The sequence below is a fragment of the Falco naumanni genome, chromosome 3, assembly GCF_017639655.2.
Source record: "Falco naumanni isolate bFalNau1 chromosome 3, bFalNau1.pat, whole genome shotgun sequence".
Classification (NCBI taxonomy): domain Eukaryota; kingdom Metazoa; phylum Chordata; class Aves; order Falconiformes; family Falconidae; genus Falco; species Falco naumanni.
The window spans coordinates 92,821,919-92,841,493 of NC_054056.1; the positions used below are offsets into that span (position 1 = coordinate 92,821,919).

The following is a 19,575-nucleotide window of genomic DNA, read 5'->3' on the forward strand; positions in this document are numbered from 1 at the left end:
TACAGTATGGGCAAAGCTCACCTGTGCCTGTACATACCTGCCCAATTTAGACATGCCCTCTGTCCCAAGGTCAGAGTTCATGATTATTACATTTCTTAAGGAACATCCCAGTTCAAACATGAATATTGTAACACATGCATGTCAGTTTGCCCATAAATGTTGTGCTTGCTAATGCTACCTGTTTTACGTTTACCTATGTAAACATTCATAGCATGAAAAAAGGAGCAAAGAGACTACTGGGCCGACATCTCTATCGCCAAGCCTACAGTCATGGCATCAGGACACTGGGAAGCACTGCAGGAGCCATCATAGTTTCCCTTGAATTCCACCAGGGGTCCCTCCCCACTAAAAGAGTCTTTTCTAACAGATCATTATCTTCCAAAACTGTTCTACATTTCTGGGGGAGAATGGAAGATGTAACACACCTGAAACTTCCCCCCCAGACTCCCCCAGGTTTCTTTAATTCTCACTAAAAATCAGAAGTTCTCCTGTTAGTTCTGATTTGCTGCAGTAGAACATCAACTTTTTTTTCTTTTATCATCACCAGTATAGCATGGAGTTTTAGGAATATACTTTGCAGAGGAGGCTTTTGTTGGTAAAGCCATTTTTCAGATAGGCAGGTAATGTTAAGCAGTATTTCAAAGAATTATGTCCATGTTTGATTTTCTGAAACAAAACTAGAAACTGATAATGCATTAAGATTTGATGTGTTTAGAATGTCATATGTATGTTCTTCATAATCAGTGTTAATTCTCAGACATGGTAAGGAGGCATAAAAGAAAGTAGGAATCTGGAGGTAACACTTGTGTTGGTTTACTTCTCTCCCACAGGAATGTCAATAGTAAGAACTTACATCTGGAATAAAAATTTGGATGCATACAGCTCTAAAAACATACCATGCTATCTAAAAAACTATGATCTTTTACTCTTCTGCAGGCAGACAATTTTTCTGCCATGGGATATCAAAAGTATTTCCTATGTAGTCTCTCAATGCATTTTTAAAATAACATACTACATAGTACAGAAAGTTTTAATAGAAAAATCACAAATTGCATACCCAAACCATTTGAGTTAGTTCACAAGCTACTGACTGTTAGAGCTTCACTGTAAGTATTTAGTCAGTAAAATAAAAGGCTGAAATGAAAAGGGCAGGCTGCCTTCATTCTTCTCTAAAAGCAGGGTGGTCTACGGGCAATTTTTGATACCACTGGTGTTGCCGGGGAAACAAAATGAAAACAGGTGTCATCAAATACAAATTAAAGATTTAGTTCTATTCTAAACCACCTTAAAAAAAAGTTTCCATAAACTTTTTAATGATACTACTACAAATCTGACAATACTTTATAACAAGAAAAGGATTATAAGTTGTCTTTAGACCATCAAGTTTTAACTGAAACAAATTTAGACTGATTGGCAACCCCTCCATTTAAATAAATAAATTTCTTTCATTAAAGATGCATCATCCTCTTTAAAAATGACCTAGTGTACATTTTAAGGCAATATAATACCAAAACAGAAACAGGGTACATACCATCTTAATAAGCTTTCTCCATTCCAAATTTTACCTTCCTTTCAATCTAAGCAAATTTTTAAGATTTTTTTTTTACCAAGTAAACAGCCAGTAGAGACTTAAAACATTTAAAAATCTTAAGTAGCAATAGAAGCTTAATACTTTCCTCCTAATCTGACTGCAGTTTTCTCCCATATGATTAAAAATAAAACAAATACCCCTTTAACCAAAACCCAAGTAAATACACTTTTGCTTAAAAGAAGTGCAATAACACGCTAAGAATTTGGCGATACAGTAGTCAAATCTCTTTAAAGCACTTCCTCCAAGTCAACTAGCTATACTGACCTAAAACTTGTCAAAGTTTAAGAAAAAATAAATATAACTCACTTCAAAAAATAAGCGTTGATTCAAGCTTCCAAGAACCTCTTAAAATTATTTACTGCGCTCTTTTTTGGCTTAACAAGACACTAGTCACATACAAAAATCCAAATAGACCTACTTCAATTAAAAGCAATACACAAATTCCCTCCTCTTCAATAAAGCTAGCTGCCAGAGCTCTGAATAAAAATTAACCGTGTATATTTTGTGTTAATCCTGGAACTTAAAAGATTATAGAAATAAAAAGAAATAGAAGCATCTGTAGTAAATATATAAATAGCTCTTCACTTCAAAGTTTTGAAATCTGTGGTGTATTTTACAATATCCTGCAGGGTATTGTAGAATTTTTACTAAAAGGACTTCTCATAAGTCTGTGCATAAACACCTTGCTGCTTGCCGAGTAGTTTTCCACGTCCATAGTGCAAGTTAAAAAGAAATTGAATAAACACAGCATACAACAACGTGTACAAATGATGGAATTGCTTTTGCAAATAAGAATGCCTGTAAAGTTAATTAATAAAAAAGTCTCGTAACATTAAAATTGTGATTCTAGTTTTAATGCATCTTGACGATTTACTACCAATTGCCTATTTAAAATAAAATTTTCTTAAAATCTTCAAGTTGCAAAATAGTTTTGCTTTGCACTTTGATCTATGTTTACAGTTTTACTAACATCACAAATTATCAGATCTATAGTGATGTAAAGCTTCTGAATAAGCTTTCTGGCAAGGGTTTGTTTGCTTGTTTGTTTTTAACATTTGTCCAGGGAGAAAGCAGCCAGCTCAGCAGCAGAAAATACTGGTAACTTAGGCTGTGCTAGGTTTGTTGAATACTTTGCTTGCTTTACCCACATTAACAGTTTCATCAAATAATCTTTAACAATGCTTACAAATGTAGGGCTTGATGCAATGCTCATTCAAGTCTACGAGAATCCTTCCATCAATTTCATGGCTTCATTCAGCCTCCATTTACTGTTTCAACATCTTTGAAAAATAATATTCCCAGGTCAAACATTTCCCTATTAAAGTATCTTGCAAATAAATGGGCAGTATCATGGTATGGTCCTTTTTCCAGATTAGCACTTCTAAGAATCTGAATCATACACAAAGATACACAGCATTACATGAAACTAAACAAGATCAAACTTCCTTTACAGTTATTTTAGTTGAAGTTCCAAGTTAACTCACTTGGTGTGTAATTATGAAATTACTGTACTGATCCTCCGCTTACTTTGAAAGTGATTAATCAAAGTCAGAGAAAACCAACCATCAACTGAAGTATGTTTCAAATTTCCTATTCAGGGGTAAGTCTAAAAAGATGAACTAATTTAATTTTAATTAAATCCTCATTTAGAAGCATGAAATAAATGTTTTCCATTTAATTCAAATTAAACTCCAGTTCCAGTCCAAATTTCAAATATTCTCCACTCTGCTACTTTATTACACATGACAGATTAGCATTTCCTTTTTGTGCACATATACAAGTAAACCCAGTGTCATTAAAAAATTAAAAATATAAATTATTTAAACAGTAATAAACATTATTTATTCTACCCGAAAAAAAAATAGCTAGTGATATGAAGGAGCGAAGATGCATTCTCTAAACCACAGTTAAAGATTTATGCTAGATTCTATAACGACAAATATTTTTAACTGGACTTTAATTATATTGCAACAGTTTTACTATGTGAACGAACTTTCAAGCTATCTCTTCACTAAGGGGAAATACAATTTAAAAAGATGCAAGAGAAAAGAAGAGTAGATAAGAAAAGCAATACCTACAGAAAGACCACAGTCACATACATTGGATTATAGACTTTTCAAAAGCTTCAACACAGATTGGAATAGGGCCTGCTCATCCTTCAATGTAATCATTGTACACACCTCAAGTAATCTAATGTTTTCATAGTATGTGCATCAATACTAATGTCATATTATTCTGTGCTGATTAGACAAACAAATATGAATGAATGTGAACCTTTATAAAGCATTAATTTCCTCTCATTAGTGAGCTCTTCTCCCAGACTTCACACAGTTTTTATCCTGTCTTACCGCAGTAGTATCTTCTAGCTTTCTAAAACTCAACTCAATCCAACCCTGTTTGCCATTATTGCTCTTTTACTTTCTTCTGCTCCTTACATCCTGCTCTATGCCATTTTTCCTCTCTATGAAGAGCCAGATACTGACAAAGTAGTATTTTGATTAAAAGAAATTTGATTACCAGGCCAGTTCTGTACCCCTCTGCAGATCTCCTGGGAAACAGAACTAACTACTGTATGTATCCAGTTTGTACTCTGCGGCGTCCCACAAGCCAGAGAGATCGGTCAATCTTTTCTGTGGGAAGAAGGGAATACAGGCTCTTGATAAAGCAATGTGACAAAACTTCTTCAAAAAGCTCCTCGGGGTGTCAGGGAGAAAATTTTTTATCATCTCTAAGTTTTGCCAGAGAACAAACGGTATTTTTCTTAGCTTGCTTTCACAACATTATAACAAAATCTCTCTACATGAAATGGGCTGATGTTAAGCATACTATCCCTTTGCATAGCAAGCTGTCAGGTCATGGAAACTGGATGCTGCCACGCTAGCACATCACTCTCTAGGAGGCTCAACACATGTAACCGCATCTGGCAAAGTCAATCATCATTGAAATTATCAATTTCAATTTAAGGAAATAAGTAAAATATCACAGGCTTTATTTCATACGTTTTGCAACTGGACACCTCTAAACTTATCTTCAGTGTCTGAGGACAACTCACATACTATTTCTTTTACTCTGTTTATCTTTTTCGGATAAGCCATGCTTGGTATACAGGAACTTTCATTAAAATTGTATGCTAGCATGCTGAAAAATATCTCTGTATCACAAAAAAACTAGACTATACCCCAGGGACAGTTGCCTGGGTTGACCTCCTCACTGGTCAGAATATTCCCTGCTGTCTCCTCTACAGGAAGTCCATAGAAGAGCTAGTCACAAGCAAATAAGCAAACTAAATCCTTTTGAAATTTGTTTCCTCCATTAATCCTGCAGGCCTTAAATACCAAAAAGAAGTTATGTTCAAAGGGTACTATGTCTACATCTATGCCTAGCATTTCCACAAAGAATAGGAGCCTAAGGAGGAAAGCACCTGAACTCTCCCTAGCTCACACTACATACATAAGTGAATACTGAGTACATTTTAACTAGAAATCATAAATCGTAACTTCAAGTTTGGAGACCCATATATAACTTGAAATAAACTCAACTCCAGGATGTCTGCAGCTTTATGAGTAATTTGCCCATGAGCCACAAGTACAACTTGGACAAACAATTATTTTTCTGCAGGACCAGTTTGCACTTCATTTAGTTTCAATCCACTGCTAAAAGTAACTGAATCACAATGAAAACTAAAGTCAAACTGACACAATTACCAAGTACCTTAAAACTAGCTCTTTTCACACACTAAAAGTGACATTGCTGCAATAGTCAACAGTTGCCTTAATGGTATTCCAGACAATTTATAAATATATTTTCTCAAATTAAGTTACATATAACTAGCCATGGAAAACTTGCTTTTACATACCCAATAAAGAATGCTGACAAAGTAAGTAACCAAGTCCAATTCTCATTACAACTGCAGCAAGCACTAACTGACACATCTTAACTCACAGAAAGAGCAACTCTCCTAGTGAACAGTAGGTCCAATAGGCAGATATTAAGGTTCTAGCAAAGTCTATGTGAATATCTCATTTAGGTATGCACATCAAGTATTTGCTCACAAAAAAAAAAAACCTGAATACACACAGATGTGCAAGTTCAAACGTATACAATTATTTATTTTAATTTACCCAATATTTATCACCTCTCAATTCCAGAAGCCTTGTTGAAAGAAGCCAAGTCATGAACCGTGTCAAGAGCTGGCCTGTACCTCAGCAATAACGTACCATATCAGAAGCAGTTCAGGTGAAGAGGTCTGTTCACACACTATAAACATTGATCATTCCTCAAGATTAAGATGACCAAAAAAAAAAAAAGGAAGAAAAAAATCTTGAATGAAAAAGCATGACACTTTTGTAAATTGTACTGCTGAAAGGAGTGTCTTATCTTGGGTTTTTTTTAGTTAATGCAAAAAACACCACATAACAATTATTCACATTTTGATCAGAGCAGGTAGACGGGTTGCTTACTGATTTAAAGCAGCAGCATATTTAAATGAAAATGTAAAAATTTCTTTTTTAAGAACCCTTAAATAAAGTCACACTTCCTTAAGAGTTCAACCCTGAAGAGAAGTTGTTAAAACAAAAAAAAAAGAAAACTACCAAAGATACAATACCCAGATCAGCACTAGTATTAGTATAGGTGCAACTGGTTCAAACCGCATAATACTACTACACTGTCAAAATCCTACATATGCTATTATCATACGGAGTTGCATTTCTCATGGTGATTTATGTGAGAAGAAACTCCTTTGACATTTATGGGTTTGTTTGGTTTTTTTCCCCCCCTATCTATATAGAGAACATACTTTATTTTCTGTTAGACAAATACTGGCTGGCATTAATTGTGCTCATATTTTTTGCTTGAATAAAGTTATAACACCTGTTTGAAATTCTGGCTATAATAGTACTGCAGAGGCAAACGTATTGTGAAGCAACACCTGCCTTCAGCGGTATGCAGACTGAAGGCCACTGGAAATTTACCCCACGAAGTTCAGCTGTATCATGGCAGTAGCATCTAAAGATGGAAGAACAGATGAGGTGGAGAAGGAGAAAGGCTTTGTGGAACAGGCACTTACCCATGAAAGGTCTAGAAGCCTGTCTCACTTTATTGATAGGCCCAGCTAGAAAAAGTCCAAAAAAACAAGTAGGACAGGCAACAAAAAAAGTTGTGGGGTTTTTTTGTGGTTTTTTGGGGTGGTTTTTGGTTGGGTTTGTGGTGGGTTTTTGTTTGTTTTTTGTTTTGGTTTGGTTTTTTTTTTTTTTTTTTTTGGGGGGGGGGTGTTTTTATTGTGTTGGTTTTTTTGCACAACAGGCATTTTTATGTGCCATCTCCAGAGAAGTTCTGCAGTCTGCAGACACTACTTAGTCTATAAGAAAAAGCAAGAGCAGTCTCCTTCCTTTTCCTCAGACTCCCTCTGCCTTCAAAAGGTAAATAAAATCCAGAGCAGCAAAACCAGCATGGCAGCAGCACTGCACCGATAGCTATAGCTCCCAAGCATGATGGTATCTGGATACTATATGACCTTTAACGTACCTACATATAAATAATTGTTTAAGGAAACTTCTGTAAGTTTTAATTATAATAAATTTACAAATGGACAGCTGAGACTCTGGTTTTAGAATTACTTTAAGTCAACCTCAGCACCAACCTGGCCGAGCCCCAAGAAGGGATCACCCAATTCTCCTAAAGTTTCTCACCATATTTGTGTCCCCACCTAGTCCAAGCACCACAGTAACAAAGTTACTTCTTGTTATGTGGTTAGTTTTCAGATAGATCAATTTTCTGATCCAGCTCATCATGTGGCCATCTAAATGTTCACTCCAACAACAATGGGTGATGAAAATGCATGGGAACAGGTAGATATACCAGCCCTTTACAGCCATCACCTGCACTGAGGTCAGTTTAAAACAAGTGCAGAAACTCCATTTAAAGCCTAGAGAGGTCCAAAGGTCTTCCAATAACTCTCCAGGAAGCCTGCAGCAAGGCACATCTCCAATTCCAGTCTACTGTTTCAACCATACCATATCAGTGTCTTGGGTCCCCACTGTAAACATATATTATACGTTAAAATCATCATTTATTATTTACAAATTTAGAATAACTATGGCATTGTGCAAGACAACACACACAAAACTGGATTTCTCAGGACAGGATTTTAGTAAGAAAAACAAAATGAGACACAATGGAAAATCCAGAAGTCGTAACTTTTTTTTGTTCTTTTAATAATATGCATTCGTACTATTCAAAGAACTGGATGAGTTAGGGTCTCACATGCTTTTTTCAAGACTTAAGACTTAACTATTTGAAAATAATCTTGACATGTTAAATGACTTAAAAGCACATAGGATATTTAGTTTTAAGGGAACCATCATAACACCGAATGCCCAACAGAAGTATTGAAGAATTATGACCACCCTGAGGAATCACACTCAGTTAGTCCTACCACAGCTCACTGTCATTCTTCCACAAGATTTTGAAGAGGCAGTAAAATAATGAACAGTAACGTACAATCAAAAAATCCATATTTTAAATCTCTTTAAATATTAGCTCACTATCTAGAAACAGCAGGCAAGATCGTTACAAATTAACAAAAAGTGTCTCATTGAAAGTTCTTAAAAGGAAAAGGACCTTTACAGGTTAACTCAAACTCTTTTCTGAAGATAAGCAAAAGCACTAAAATAAAACCCCCATATAATATACTTTTATAAACCTACTCTAAATTAAAAGCAGTAATGCTGAGATAAGATAGGTGAACACTCAAAGAAAACAACAGAAACTGATGAGACAATTCCATCCATTGGAGGGAAGAAATGCAAGAGTGACTACATAGAAAGACATCTGACATCACCAGAAGTGGTTTTTCTTTTTCCCTCTCTTCAACTTCTGGCACAAAAAGCATAGAGGAAACCAGTTTCTCAATGACTGGAAAACTGCTCTCAATCAGACAGTGATGCTCCACATGACACCCTGCTTGGTTCTTACAGTTTTACACAGCAATAATTCTCACTTCTATCTCCAGTTTTAATGCAATATGCTGAGAATAAAAAACTGGGAAATGGCAGATTGTTATAAAATACATCAGGAATAAAAGATTATTACAAACAGATTAGTCCAGGCTGGAAATGACACAGGCTAAGCAGGAGGCATGGATAATCTGGGTAAGTGCCATGGAAAAATAAATATCATGATTGGACTTAAGGCAAATGGAAGCAGTTCAAATTGGCTTCCTCCAAATCACTGCAGAACATGTGATGCCCACATGTCCATTTCCAAGAAACCTCACCCTAAAGAAACAAAGGCCAATACTGTGAAGTGTTGAAAAAAACACATCTACCACCAGCTTCTTCCATACCACAGCAACGTGAATTATTGCAGTTCCCTGATAAGCATGAAAGAAAAGAGTTTGGGGTAGGCTTTTTTTTATTTAGTGGCAGTGGAGTTTTTTTGTTCTTGGGATATTTTTTTTTTTTTGAAAGAGAGCTATCAGTGTTTAGCTGAAGCACACCAACCTGTCTGTAAGTGTTGACCTTGCAAAGAGCAGTAAGTTTTATAAAACGTAGGTTGCACTTTTACAGTTGGTCTACAAGGTTCAGTGCATGGCTGTGGTCAAAGGCAGTAACCCCATTCAACACACTTCCCCTGACCATCCACAGGCTCCTACAACTTTTGGGGCTCAGTTCTAGAAAGTTTCTGTCAGGTTAACTTTTCAGAACATCAGTTCCTTTATCTAGCTCCACGTGAGGCCACAAAAATGCTAGTGCTCGCTTGACAGAAAGGCCAGTAACTCCTGGCTAAGGATAGGCTGCCTCTATAGCCAGCAGCCCACAATGAAATTGCCTTAAGTTGGTCATAAAAATCACAGCCTCACAACAGTAAGTGATCATGTCATTGCATGGTAAATTTTGGTAAGGATGGTCCTAGACAAAGGTCCTTGAAAAACAGCCATCTTAAGGTTTAAGATTAGCTTTATGGCAAAGTGTTGTTAATCTACTGGTTAACACAGCCAAGTATCAGCAGCAGGTGGATTATGAACAGGCAAAAACTTTGCAGCTTAAAGGATCTTCTACCAGAAATAACTCTTTGGTACAACCACCTGAGATCATGGCTTGATTAGCAAACATAGAAGATATTTCAAGAGCATCTTACCAATGCTTACCAAAAAGCAAAATCACAACTACTATGGTAAAATAGTGCCAACCTTTATGCCTCAATTACAGATTAAAAAATATATATATATTAAAAAAACAGCTATTTAGAAACAAACAGAAACAATCAAGACAAGTACTGTATGAAAAGAAGAGACTGAACAAAGCAGTTAGTGGTTTGAATTAAATTAAGACAGTGGTAGGACGTAATGCTTTATCACTAGAGGACAGCATACATGCCGCAGTCAATGGGGGACACGGGAACACAGCTGTTGAAACATATCACTGCAGCCTCGGAATAGGAGATTGAGTCTTGCTCTAGAACCACATTGAAGCACTCTTTAATTAGGTCCACTGCAAATTCATAACTCCTCATCCCAGCAAAGCAATCAAAGGCAGATGCAAACACTGTTATCACACATTAACCCTGGCTGCTGCACAGAGTACCACATTCAGCACGCTTTTAGCCCTGCTGAATGTGTTAACTTATCCAGGTTTGAGTGATTTTTGACTTATCGGCAAATTCCTTGCTATTTCTAAGTGGCTGTATCACCATCTTTTAGGGCAACCTTGAGACCATCTGCAGTTTTGCTCCTTCAAAAATAATTGAAAACGCACTGTCTTCGATGAAAACTCACAAGAAAATACAGCAGTCTCACTTTTCATCATTAGCAAAAGTACAGAAGGACTCTGACACTGAACATGTGAGGCATTCCATAATTTTTACATGGATAAAGCACTGGACTTACTGGGCTGGCAAATGGTCCTGACCTTTGAGCTTCAAACCAAGTATGACAACCGCAGGTTCTGTTGAACTCAGGTTTGCAACAGAAACAAGTGAAATAGCACTGATGACACTTCACACAGTTAAATATACTAAAATAAGAACACTTAAACAGAAAAAAACCCTGCTGCTTTCCCCCCCCCCCCCAACATGAAATTCCATTTTGCACCCCCCTTCTCATTCTTTCCCAGCTGAAACTAGCACAATTCGTTGGAGTAGCTAGTGTGGTTAAGCAGAGGAAGCTATGCTTGTTTGCATGGAATCTGCTATTTCCTCTCTGCCAAAACACTTGTTTAAAGAAGTCATGTAATATTTCTATTAAGCTGTAAATGCAGTTGACAAGGAAATGGCCTACTGGCAGTGCATTACCTTTGTGGCAGTGCCAACCAGCCTACAGCAACATAGCGCACATGGTAATTTCAACATGCATTCCCAAGTAACAAAATTGTGCCTTACATAAATACCACAGAACTCCAGCAACATCTAGAAAAAGCAGTGAAAATTTGCCCAAGCTTTCATGCTTGCCTGTATCAATTCTGTGTCATAACTAAAACAAAGTAGGAAAGCATCTACATATGTCCAAAAGTCCTGTGAAGCTATATCATATGACACTGGGAAAACTATTGCAACTTAAATCTGTGTATTTCTTGTTAACCACTGTAACAACTCACTAATAAAAATTAAGAAAAACTGTAGGTATCAAATATACAAAAGAGTACTCACTGCATACAAGCCCTTAAAAACCGTAACATAATTTATTAACAAGAACACATGTTCTATGTAATCCAGAATTGTTGTGTTAAATTACTTTGGCCTTTGATAGCATTCTTTTGATTACAAGAATTAAACAGATTCACAAGCTTTCAAACTCTGTGACCCTTGATTTATAAGCAGCTATTGTCATGTGTATAAAAATCCTCTCTGATAATGTAGTCCTCACCTTTCAACAGCTAGTGCAACTACATGGTGTTAAAATGAACTCAGATGTAATTAAGACATCTTCCTTAGAACTACAACAGAAAAACCCAACATGATGAAAAGTATTTAATTTGTAATCAATAGTCCTTAAAAATATTTCTAAAATATTATTTCATCTTAAATTACATTCCCACCAAAAACAAGCTTCAGAGATACTAATTTTGTTCTCAGCTTTCATCTGAGTATTTCCAGTTTGAACAGCAATTTAAAATAAGTTAATTATACAGAAAGAAAAAATACGGGGCAGGAAAACTACTAAGCTTTGCTTCCAAAATTATGTAATGTTTCTAACTACAAAACACTCATTAGCTTTAACCAAGCTTCACACTGCCATAAAACTTCAGGAAACATCTCTGCTCCAAAAAGCGCACACAAAAATTAAGAACTCAACATCACTAAATACACTTAATTCATATATGCACCACCTTATAGCATTCATAAATAAACACTACCTCCTTTTTCAACAGCGGTGGCTTCCTTATATTAAGATCCTGATACATGAGGCACCAGCAAAAGAAAACTCAATAAATTTTTCTGATATGCATGCCATTTTTTCAGCAAATCACAAAGTTGAAAAAAAAAATCTGCCTTTAGCAACATAAAGTGCCTTATTAATACCAAATGGACAAGAACAGAGTATTTATTGATGCTTAGTGCAATCAGTGTGGCTATTCTATAGCTCATTTCAAAAAATAAAAGCATGACTAACAGTGGCAACAGTTATTCCTAGATAAACATTGTTCCCCATGAACTTCTCCAAGTAATTCCTTTATAACTGCTACTTCTCACAAAGCAACTAAATCTATTTACATTTTATTTTGCAAAAACTAACTCAGTAACAGACTTCAAGAGTCAGTAATAAATAAAAACTGCCAGGGGTTATTAATATCAGCAGTGCTCACATAGGATAATTCTGAATCCTTCTTCGGTCATCTTTACTTCAAAACTCCCTTTCAAAGGTGGGTGGCCCCTCTTGGTTACGGAACTCCTCAAATGCAGGTACAGTATAGAATTCACTCAATGTTGCCTTCAAGTCAATTAAGCACGTACTGCTTTAGCTCTCTCTCAAGTGGAAATAAAAGCATCCTGAAACCTGATACAGATGTGTTAAAACACAGGCAAACCGCAGTAAATAGAAAGCAAGACAGCAAGTAAAAACCCTTAGTCTTAAAATCTTATCATAAACATAGTTTTACAATTCCAGTACTAGTTTTTTTGAGTGTTTGAGGGTTTCTTCATTGTTTAATACAACAAACAAGAAAACACCACCACAGACACTTACCCTCATTGGATGAATATCAGCATATGGAGGCTTTCCTTCAGCCATTTCTATTGAAGTGATACCAAGGGACCAGATGTCTGCCACACAGTTATAGCCAATCTCTTGTATTACTTCAGGAGCCATCCAAAATGGAGTCCCTATAACAGTATTACGTTTTGCCATTGTATCCTGTAATTATATTATTTATGCAATTAAAACATGGATATTTATTTTCATATTCTTTTTATATTAATACTACATTTAAAAGTAAAACTAGCCACCCAGAGGTCAAATGGTAGTGACTTCCAGTTAAGACCACATTCAGTCCACCAGCCTACAGGGGCCAAATAGGTGACAACAACCATAAACCTCAAACAAAGGTTTAAAGTGGGATTATCAGGCACTTGAAGTACACTGGGTTATAAAAACAGACAACTAAAAAACTAAACAGCCTTGCAATACACTAAATACTCATCACGATAAAGAACATTAGCTCTACCACTAGTCACTCCTCAGATACAAAATTCAAGGCAGAAGAGAAAGACAAAAGTAAAAGAAGATAGTTAGGAGTACTAAAGCCTTTTAAATGATTTTTCCACATGTACTTACTGTTAACTGGCCAGCCACGCCAAAATCAGCTAATTTTGCATGTCCCTCGGTGTTAAGAAGGATGTTTCCAGCCTTTATATCTCTATGTATTTTTCTCATAAAGTGCAAGTATTCAAGTCCTTTAAGAGTAGATTTCAGAATAGTTGCAATTTCATCTTCTGTTAGCTGCAAGAAAACACAAAACCATTTTCAGGTATATACAGAGTCTATGTATTTGAACTGTTCAAAACATGATCATTTCATAATGATTATTATGAAACAAATAAAACAATGTACCTTAGGTATTTTAACATAGGAATATGCCCAATAGCATTTACAATTTAAAACACCATCTACTAACTTGATCCATATCGCTAGATTTTTTACACATCTAGAGTCCAATTAGAGCAACTGAGCTACAAAACTAGAGAAGGGGCTGACTGATGCAGATCAGATGGCAGAATATGCAATATTCTCTTGCCTGCTAATCACAACTTACTACTCTTTAGATGTTGACACCCTTCATAAAGACAGTTGCATAGTTTCTACAACATACAACTAATGTATTTATAACTAAAATCATACATACTAGTTCTTAAATTATGCATTACCTTTGTTTTGACAAAGATAATGGTGATCACCACTGGACTAGGTGGCACACACAAGAATATTTCCCTGGAAAAAGACATAGCAATTTCTCTACTGTAGAAGGCTACAGCTATTCCTCAAACTTCTATGCCCTTAAGTACTTTACGCAGTTTGCTCAACAAACTAGCACAGTCCTACATTTGGAAATAGATGAAAGGAATGCCACATTTTCTTTATTTCTCAAATTCCTACATAGAACGCCTCTGCTAAGTCTACAATTAGTAGTATCATGCTTTTGTCTACTTATTGCTGTTCCTAACTGCACCACTACTAGTTTCTCATTGCCAGCAATCTACAAATTAGAGAGGATGAATTAAAAGCATCTTGGGGGGGGGGGGGGGGGGGGTGGGTGGGACAGATGACACCAACACCAACGGACACAACAACCCACAGCCAAACAAAAATACAAAACCAAAAACAAACCAAACAAACAAAAAAACCCCACAACACCACAACAAAAAACCACAAACCCAAAGAGCAAGGGATATAGATGTACAGAAAACAAACCAAATAATTCTTTATTCGCAAAGCTTTTGAAAAATTTATTTCTTAGGGATAGCTTGCTACTTACTATCTGTAGGGAAATAACATAGCATGCAGAAATACGAACACCCAAATAGTTCCCAACTAGTTTACAGAATTTGACTGGAGACTGTCAAATAAGCCATTCCTTTTAAGGCTAGTGCCTTCATTTTATATGGAATGTAAGTAAATGTTGATTTTTTAAAATAAGTATTTCTCACTCTGCCTGTGCTCCATACTGACATGAAGCTGTAGAACCACACCCATACAGATATGCCCCGATGACCTTCCCAAAACCTTACTCAGCCCTGAAAAAGGACAACTAAGATGTCAGGGTACTCTTATGCTGGAAGGTTCCAATAACTGTAATCACTTGTTCCTTTAACAGTAGACAATTACAGAGATGACTGAGAATGGATACCAACCAGATGCTACAGGCTTTTTCTTACACCATTCTTCTTGTTGCCAACTGATGCAGAGAATGAATGCTCACTGAACTTCTGGGATTTTTCTAAATTACCTGCATAACTCAAAAACTGCCAGATGATATCCGCACCGAAAAAAATCAGATTGAATATATAGCTCTTCAATTTCAGCCGCAAATACTGTATTTTTAAAAAATATCTGTAACAATGTTGATTAGTTTGCTGTCTGTGCAAAGGTTTCCTATTAGTTCTTAATATTAAGCATAAAGAATCCACATGAGCTATGCTATAACATATCATGTTCCTATCATGCAATAAATTTGTACAACTGAACAGAAATCTTAGTATTGCTGACACTGACTATATCACAACTACCACTATGTGAAGATACTGCCACGTCAGCCTGCAACTTTTAAAGTAGTTGCAGCCTGTTAATACCTTCTTGTCTCTAAAAAAACATTCACTTACATAATGTTTACAAGTGTATATTATCATCTATGACCATGCTGAATTTTTAACAACTTTCTTTATATTCTTCAATAATAGCATGGCCTTCAGTTACTTCTGTGAATTAAGGTAGAAGAGTTGAGGCTCTTTAGAACTTTAGAGTTCCTAAAGTCAACAATAGATTTTGCACAGTTATACCCAGCTTTTTTTCATATCATGTTTGGTGTTTATTTTTCAGTCACAATGAAGAGAAAGGTACTCTCAAACTAGTCCAGTAACTGAATACAACCTGAAAATTTGAAGAGTAAGAAGAAGAAAAAAAATCAATCACAATAGGGTTATTTACTGAACTCTGTAAAAGCATCACAAAGAAACAAGAATTCTTTTGCTTGCCTTTTTTTTTTTTTAAGCAGACCAGACAAACTTCAGCTTAAAAAAAATAAATTAAAATCAATTATTAAACATCTACTATAAATAATAAGTTGGTGTAGACTGAGCAGTCCAAAATGTTCCTCTTATTTACTACTTCAATATTTTGTAGAATTTATATACTATCACAAATGATACAATAAGTTGCAAGTATAAACTGGCAACAAGCTGACAGATATTTCATTACCAAATACAGTAGGAAAAAAAAATATTTATCTGCTTCATAAACTACATGGACTACTGAGTAAGTCATCAGTTAGCACAGTGGTTTATCTTCATTGCTTTAGATCAACATAATAGGAACACTTAAGCTCCTGAACAAGCGTTATCTGGAAAACAGTAAGAGTGAATTGCAGGTACTAAACCCCTGAAAACGCTTCTCAGATTTGCATCAACATCTATTCTAGAATAAAAGCAAGCACACACACACTTCATTCCATGTGATGCAATTTCTCAAGGAAATACAAAGAAACTATTAATGTAACTGAAATCTGAAATGAATCTGTTCAATTACAGTACAGTAAGAACTAAGCAAATGAACTTGACGCATTCTTAGAAATATAAGAAACCACAAAAGTCAAAATGAATACTCCAATTTGGCTGCAACACTGGCTTGCATTTTTCTCTCTCTTTCTCTACCAGTCCTATACAGAAATTAAATTACGCCATAGCAATTTCTTCCAGCTTCGGTTTTGAAAGTGTTGGTACACATCCGCACCTCCCTCCAAAAAAAACTCACCACCAAAAGCCCACAAGAAACAAAAAACCCACTCATAATCACTCTAAGCCAACAGAATGACTCAACAGAAAGGAAAAAATTATTAGTCAGCAAGATTATATGCACTCAAGTTGCTCATAACAAGTTTTAATTATTTAACAAACAGAACTACTTCCCTATTCCAGTTTCTATCCAGTCTCATAAAACCTGGGCGTGGAGCCCAAGGGCACAGTTACGCGTACATTTATTTAAACAGCAGTGCCAATCTCCAGTCCCTCCTCTCAGTACAACCTACAGCAGTAATTCCCACTGTGTGTCAGCCCTTCCACTGAACAACTGTAACTGACCCTAGTTAAAAATAAACCTGTCTGCCAAATTATTTTGCCAACAAATCAGTTCCCCAATTCAATTCATGGCATAGTCAACAAGGATGTAGCAGAGTAAGAGCTGCTCAACTTGGCATTGCTTTCCCAAGTACATGTGTTGCTATACCTAAAGAGCCCCCATGACTTTTATACACCTTTCCCTATGCCAGCAGAGGATGAAATTGATGGTGGCATTAGCTCCATGCTCCATCAAAAGCAGTTACCGCCTCTGCTGCGCATTATGCATTCCTTGCCTGCCATTTATCTCTGAGATCTTTCAGCATTTCTATTCAGTAGCACACTGCTCAAAGCCTTTGTTTGTGCTACTTTATGCTGACTTCAAAGAATTTTGTGCCAGAAGAACTGAAAACCCAGTAATACACAGCTCAAACAAGACAGCTTTCCTGGCAGTGCACCGAGGGAGTAAAGCCATCTACCTGACCTGGAGTCAAGCAAGAAGGGACTTAAATCAACTGTAAGATAAACTGAAGTATGGTCAGAAGGGTATCTGGAGAAAAGACAATCCTCATTACGTGATCTAATAATTTTGTTAAGTACACTAGAACTGTGATTATCTGAAGACTCACACTACAAGCAATTTAAGCTCTGACTATTAACAAATACTGTATCGTGGATGGATTATGACAGGCTGAGTGTAACACTTTCTGCCAGAACTTTGCCAAATCCATCTGTCATGGTTTAACCCCAGCCAGCAACTAAGTACCATGCAGCCGCTCGCTTATTCACTCCCCCCCCTGCCCCCCAGCAGGGTGGGGAAAAGAATCAGAAAAAGTAGCAAAACTCAAGAGTTGAGATAAGAACAATTGAATATTTGAAATAAATATATACGAATAACAAGAAGAAGAAGAATGAAAAGGAGAGGGAAGGCAAAAGGAATAAAATCCAAAGGGAAGGGGGAAAAAATTTAAAAAAAAAAAAAATAATGAAGTGATGCACAATACAACTGCTCACCACCTGCTGACCGATGCCCAGCCAGTCCCCCAGCAGCAATCAACCTGGCCCCGACCAACTCCCCCCAGTTTATATACTTGGCATGACATTCTGTGGTATGGAATAACACTTTGGCTAGTTTGGGTCAGCTGCCCTGGCTGCATCCCCTCCTGATTTCTTATGCCACTCCAGCCTTTTTGCTGGCAGAGCCCAAGAAACCAAAAAGTCCTTGATTTAGTATAAACGTTGTTTAGCAACAACCAAAAACACTAGTATGTTATCAACATTATTCTCACTCCAAATGCAACACATATTCCTAAAGACAGATTATCTAAATGCATCAACAGTTTATGTCTTCATATATACAAGAAAAAGTTGTTTTGTTAGGAAATACATAAAAATACACTTTAATATTATTTTTTAAAGCACAACAAAACACAGTGTATAGGTCTTCTTTACATCATATAGAGATTAGCTGGCACAAACTAATATAAACCTGATGCAATCTGGGGAAATAGGTGGAAGCAGATAAATTTTTTTGAGTGTACTGGTTGTTGCAAGCAACGGGGGACCAAAACATACAAAAACAGATCCAAAGCTCCTCCCATTGTTTGTTTATTCACAAAAAACTTACAAAACCACAAATAAACTCTTAAAATCCACATCAGAATGCTTCCTAACTGCCTCCTTCCCTTCTTTACCCTAAATCACAGGCTCTACTCCATGTATTTAGTGTAGTGACTATGCCCTTGCAAGTGACTTTCAACTTAAGGAAACAGCTAAGTACAGAATCAGCCCATGATATGCCTTGCCACAGCACACAATTATTGTAGGTCATAGCACAAGAATTAATCTATTTAATATCCAGTACTCCATTTCTAACAGCAATTAAATGTCATCATACAAATAATGCCATTGGTAACTACCACACAGAACAACCAGAAGTATTTACTATTTTAATACCAGGAATATGTTACAGTCAGCGTTGCTATCCTGGTCTGGCTGTATGGTTCTTACACCGTACTACTCCTGATCAAACCATATGGGTATCGTGCTTCCTGTTAAAATGGTTGGTTTATGTTATTTCGAGCTTTGAAACATACAGCACCATTCTTACATCAGCACAGCATGCTCTATACCTTGCATCTTAGTATAACTTCACAGACATTATCTTTCTGCTTTGTTTCCAATTGCTAGTTGTGTCAAGATCCTAATTTAAAATCCTATGGAACATTTATCTGCTTGGTATCTTTGTTTAGTTCTAATTCTGTATGCTATGTCTCTTTGATGGGTTGGTGCTACCCTCTAAATATGAGTCAACCATGAAGCAGCTTCAAATCCTTCATCATCAAACCCACATGCAAGCTAAATATTAAAATGAATGATAAAATCTACATTAAAACATTAGCCAGGAAGCCAGTCCTTAAAATGGAAATTTGGAGCAAAGCAGATCACAGCAAATTCAGGTGTTCCACATCTATTAGGATACCAGCCAATCCACATATTTACATCTAACTGGCTATCAATGCTATGCACAAGGGAGACTTAAGGATGCATTTATGCAGTCTATCACACACTACCTAATCCATGCAGCTGTTGGGACAACTCATCTACAGGTTCTCTGCTCACAGGCATTCTCCTTCCTGAGGGCCCCTCTGAAGGGGTCTGGGTCAGCTGAATTGCTTTAACTGCTTAAGTCCATTCCCAGCTGCTCTTTTTACACCAAGTAA

General features: G+C 36.4%; 1 protein-coding gene across 4 annotated transcripts in view; it reads right to left on the reverse strand.

Moving 5' to 3' along the window:
* Nucleotides 1-19,575, reverse strand: part of STK3 (serine/threonine kinase 3) — a 138,375-nt gene that overhangs the window by 94,454 nt on the left and 24,346 nt on the right. For all 4 annotated transcript variants that reach the window (XM_040586646.1, XM_040586648.1, XM_040586645.1 and 1 more), the window contains exons 5-6: nt 13,362-13,526; nt 12,774-12,941 (exon numbers count right to left, since the gene is read on the reverse strand). In XM_040586646.1, the coding sequence (XP_040442580.1) occupies nt 12,774-12,941; nt 13,362-13,526 (333 nt within the window). The remainder of the gene's footprint in view (nt 1-12,773; nt 12,942-13,361; nt 13,527-19,575) is intronic.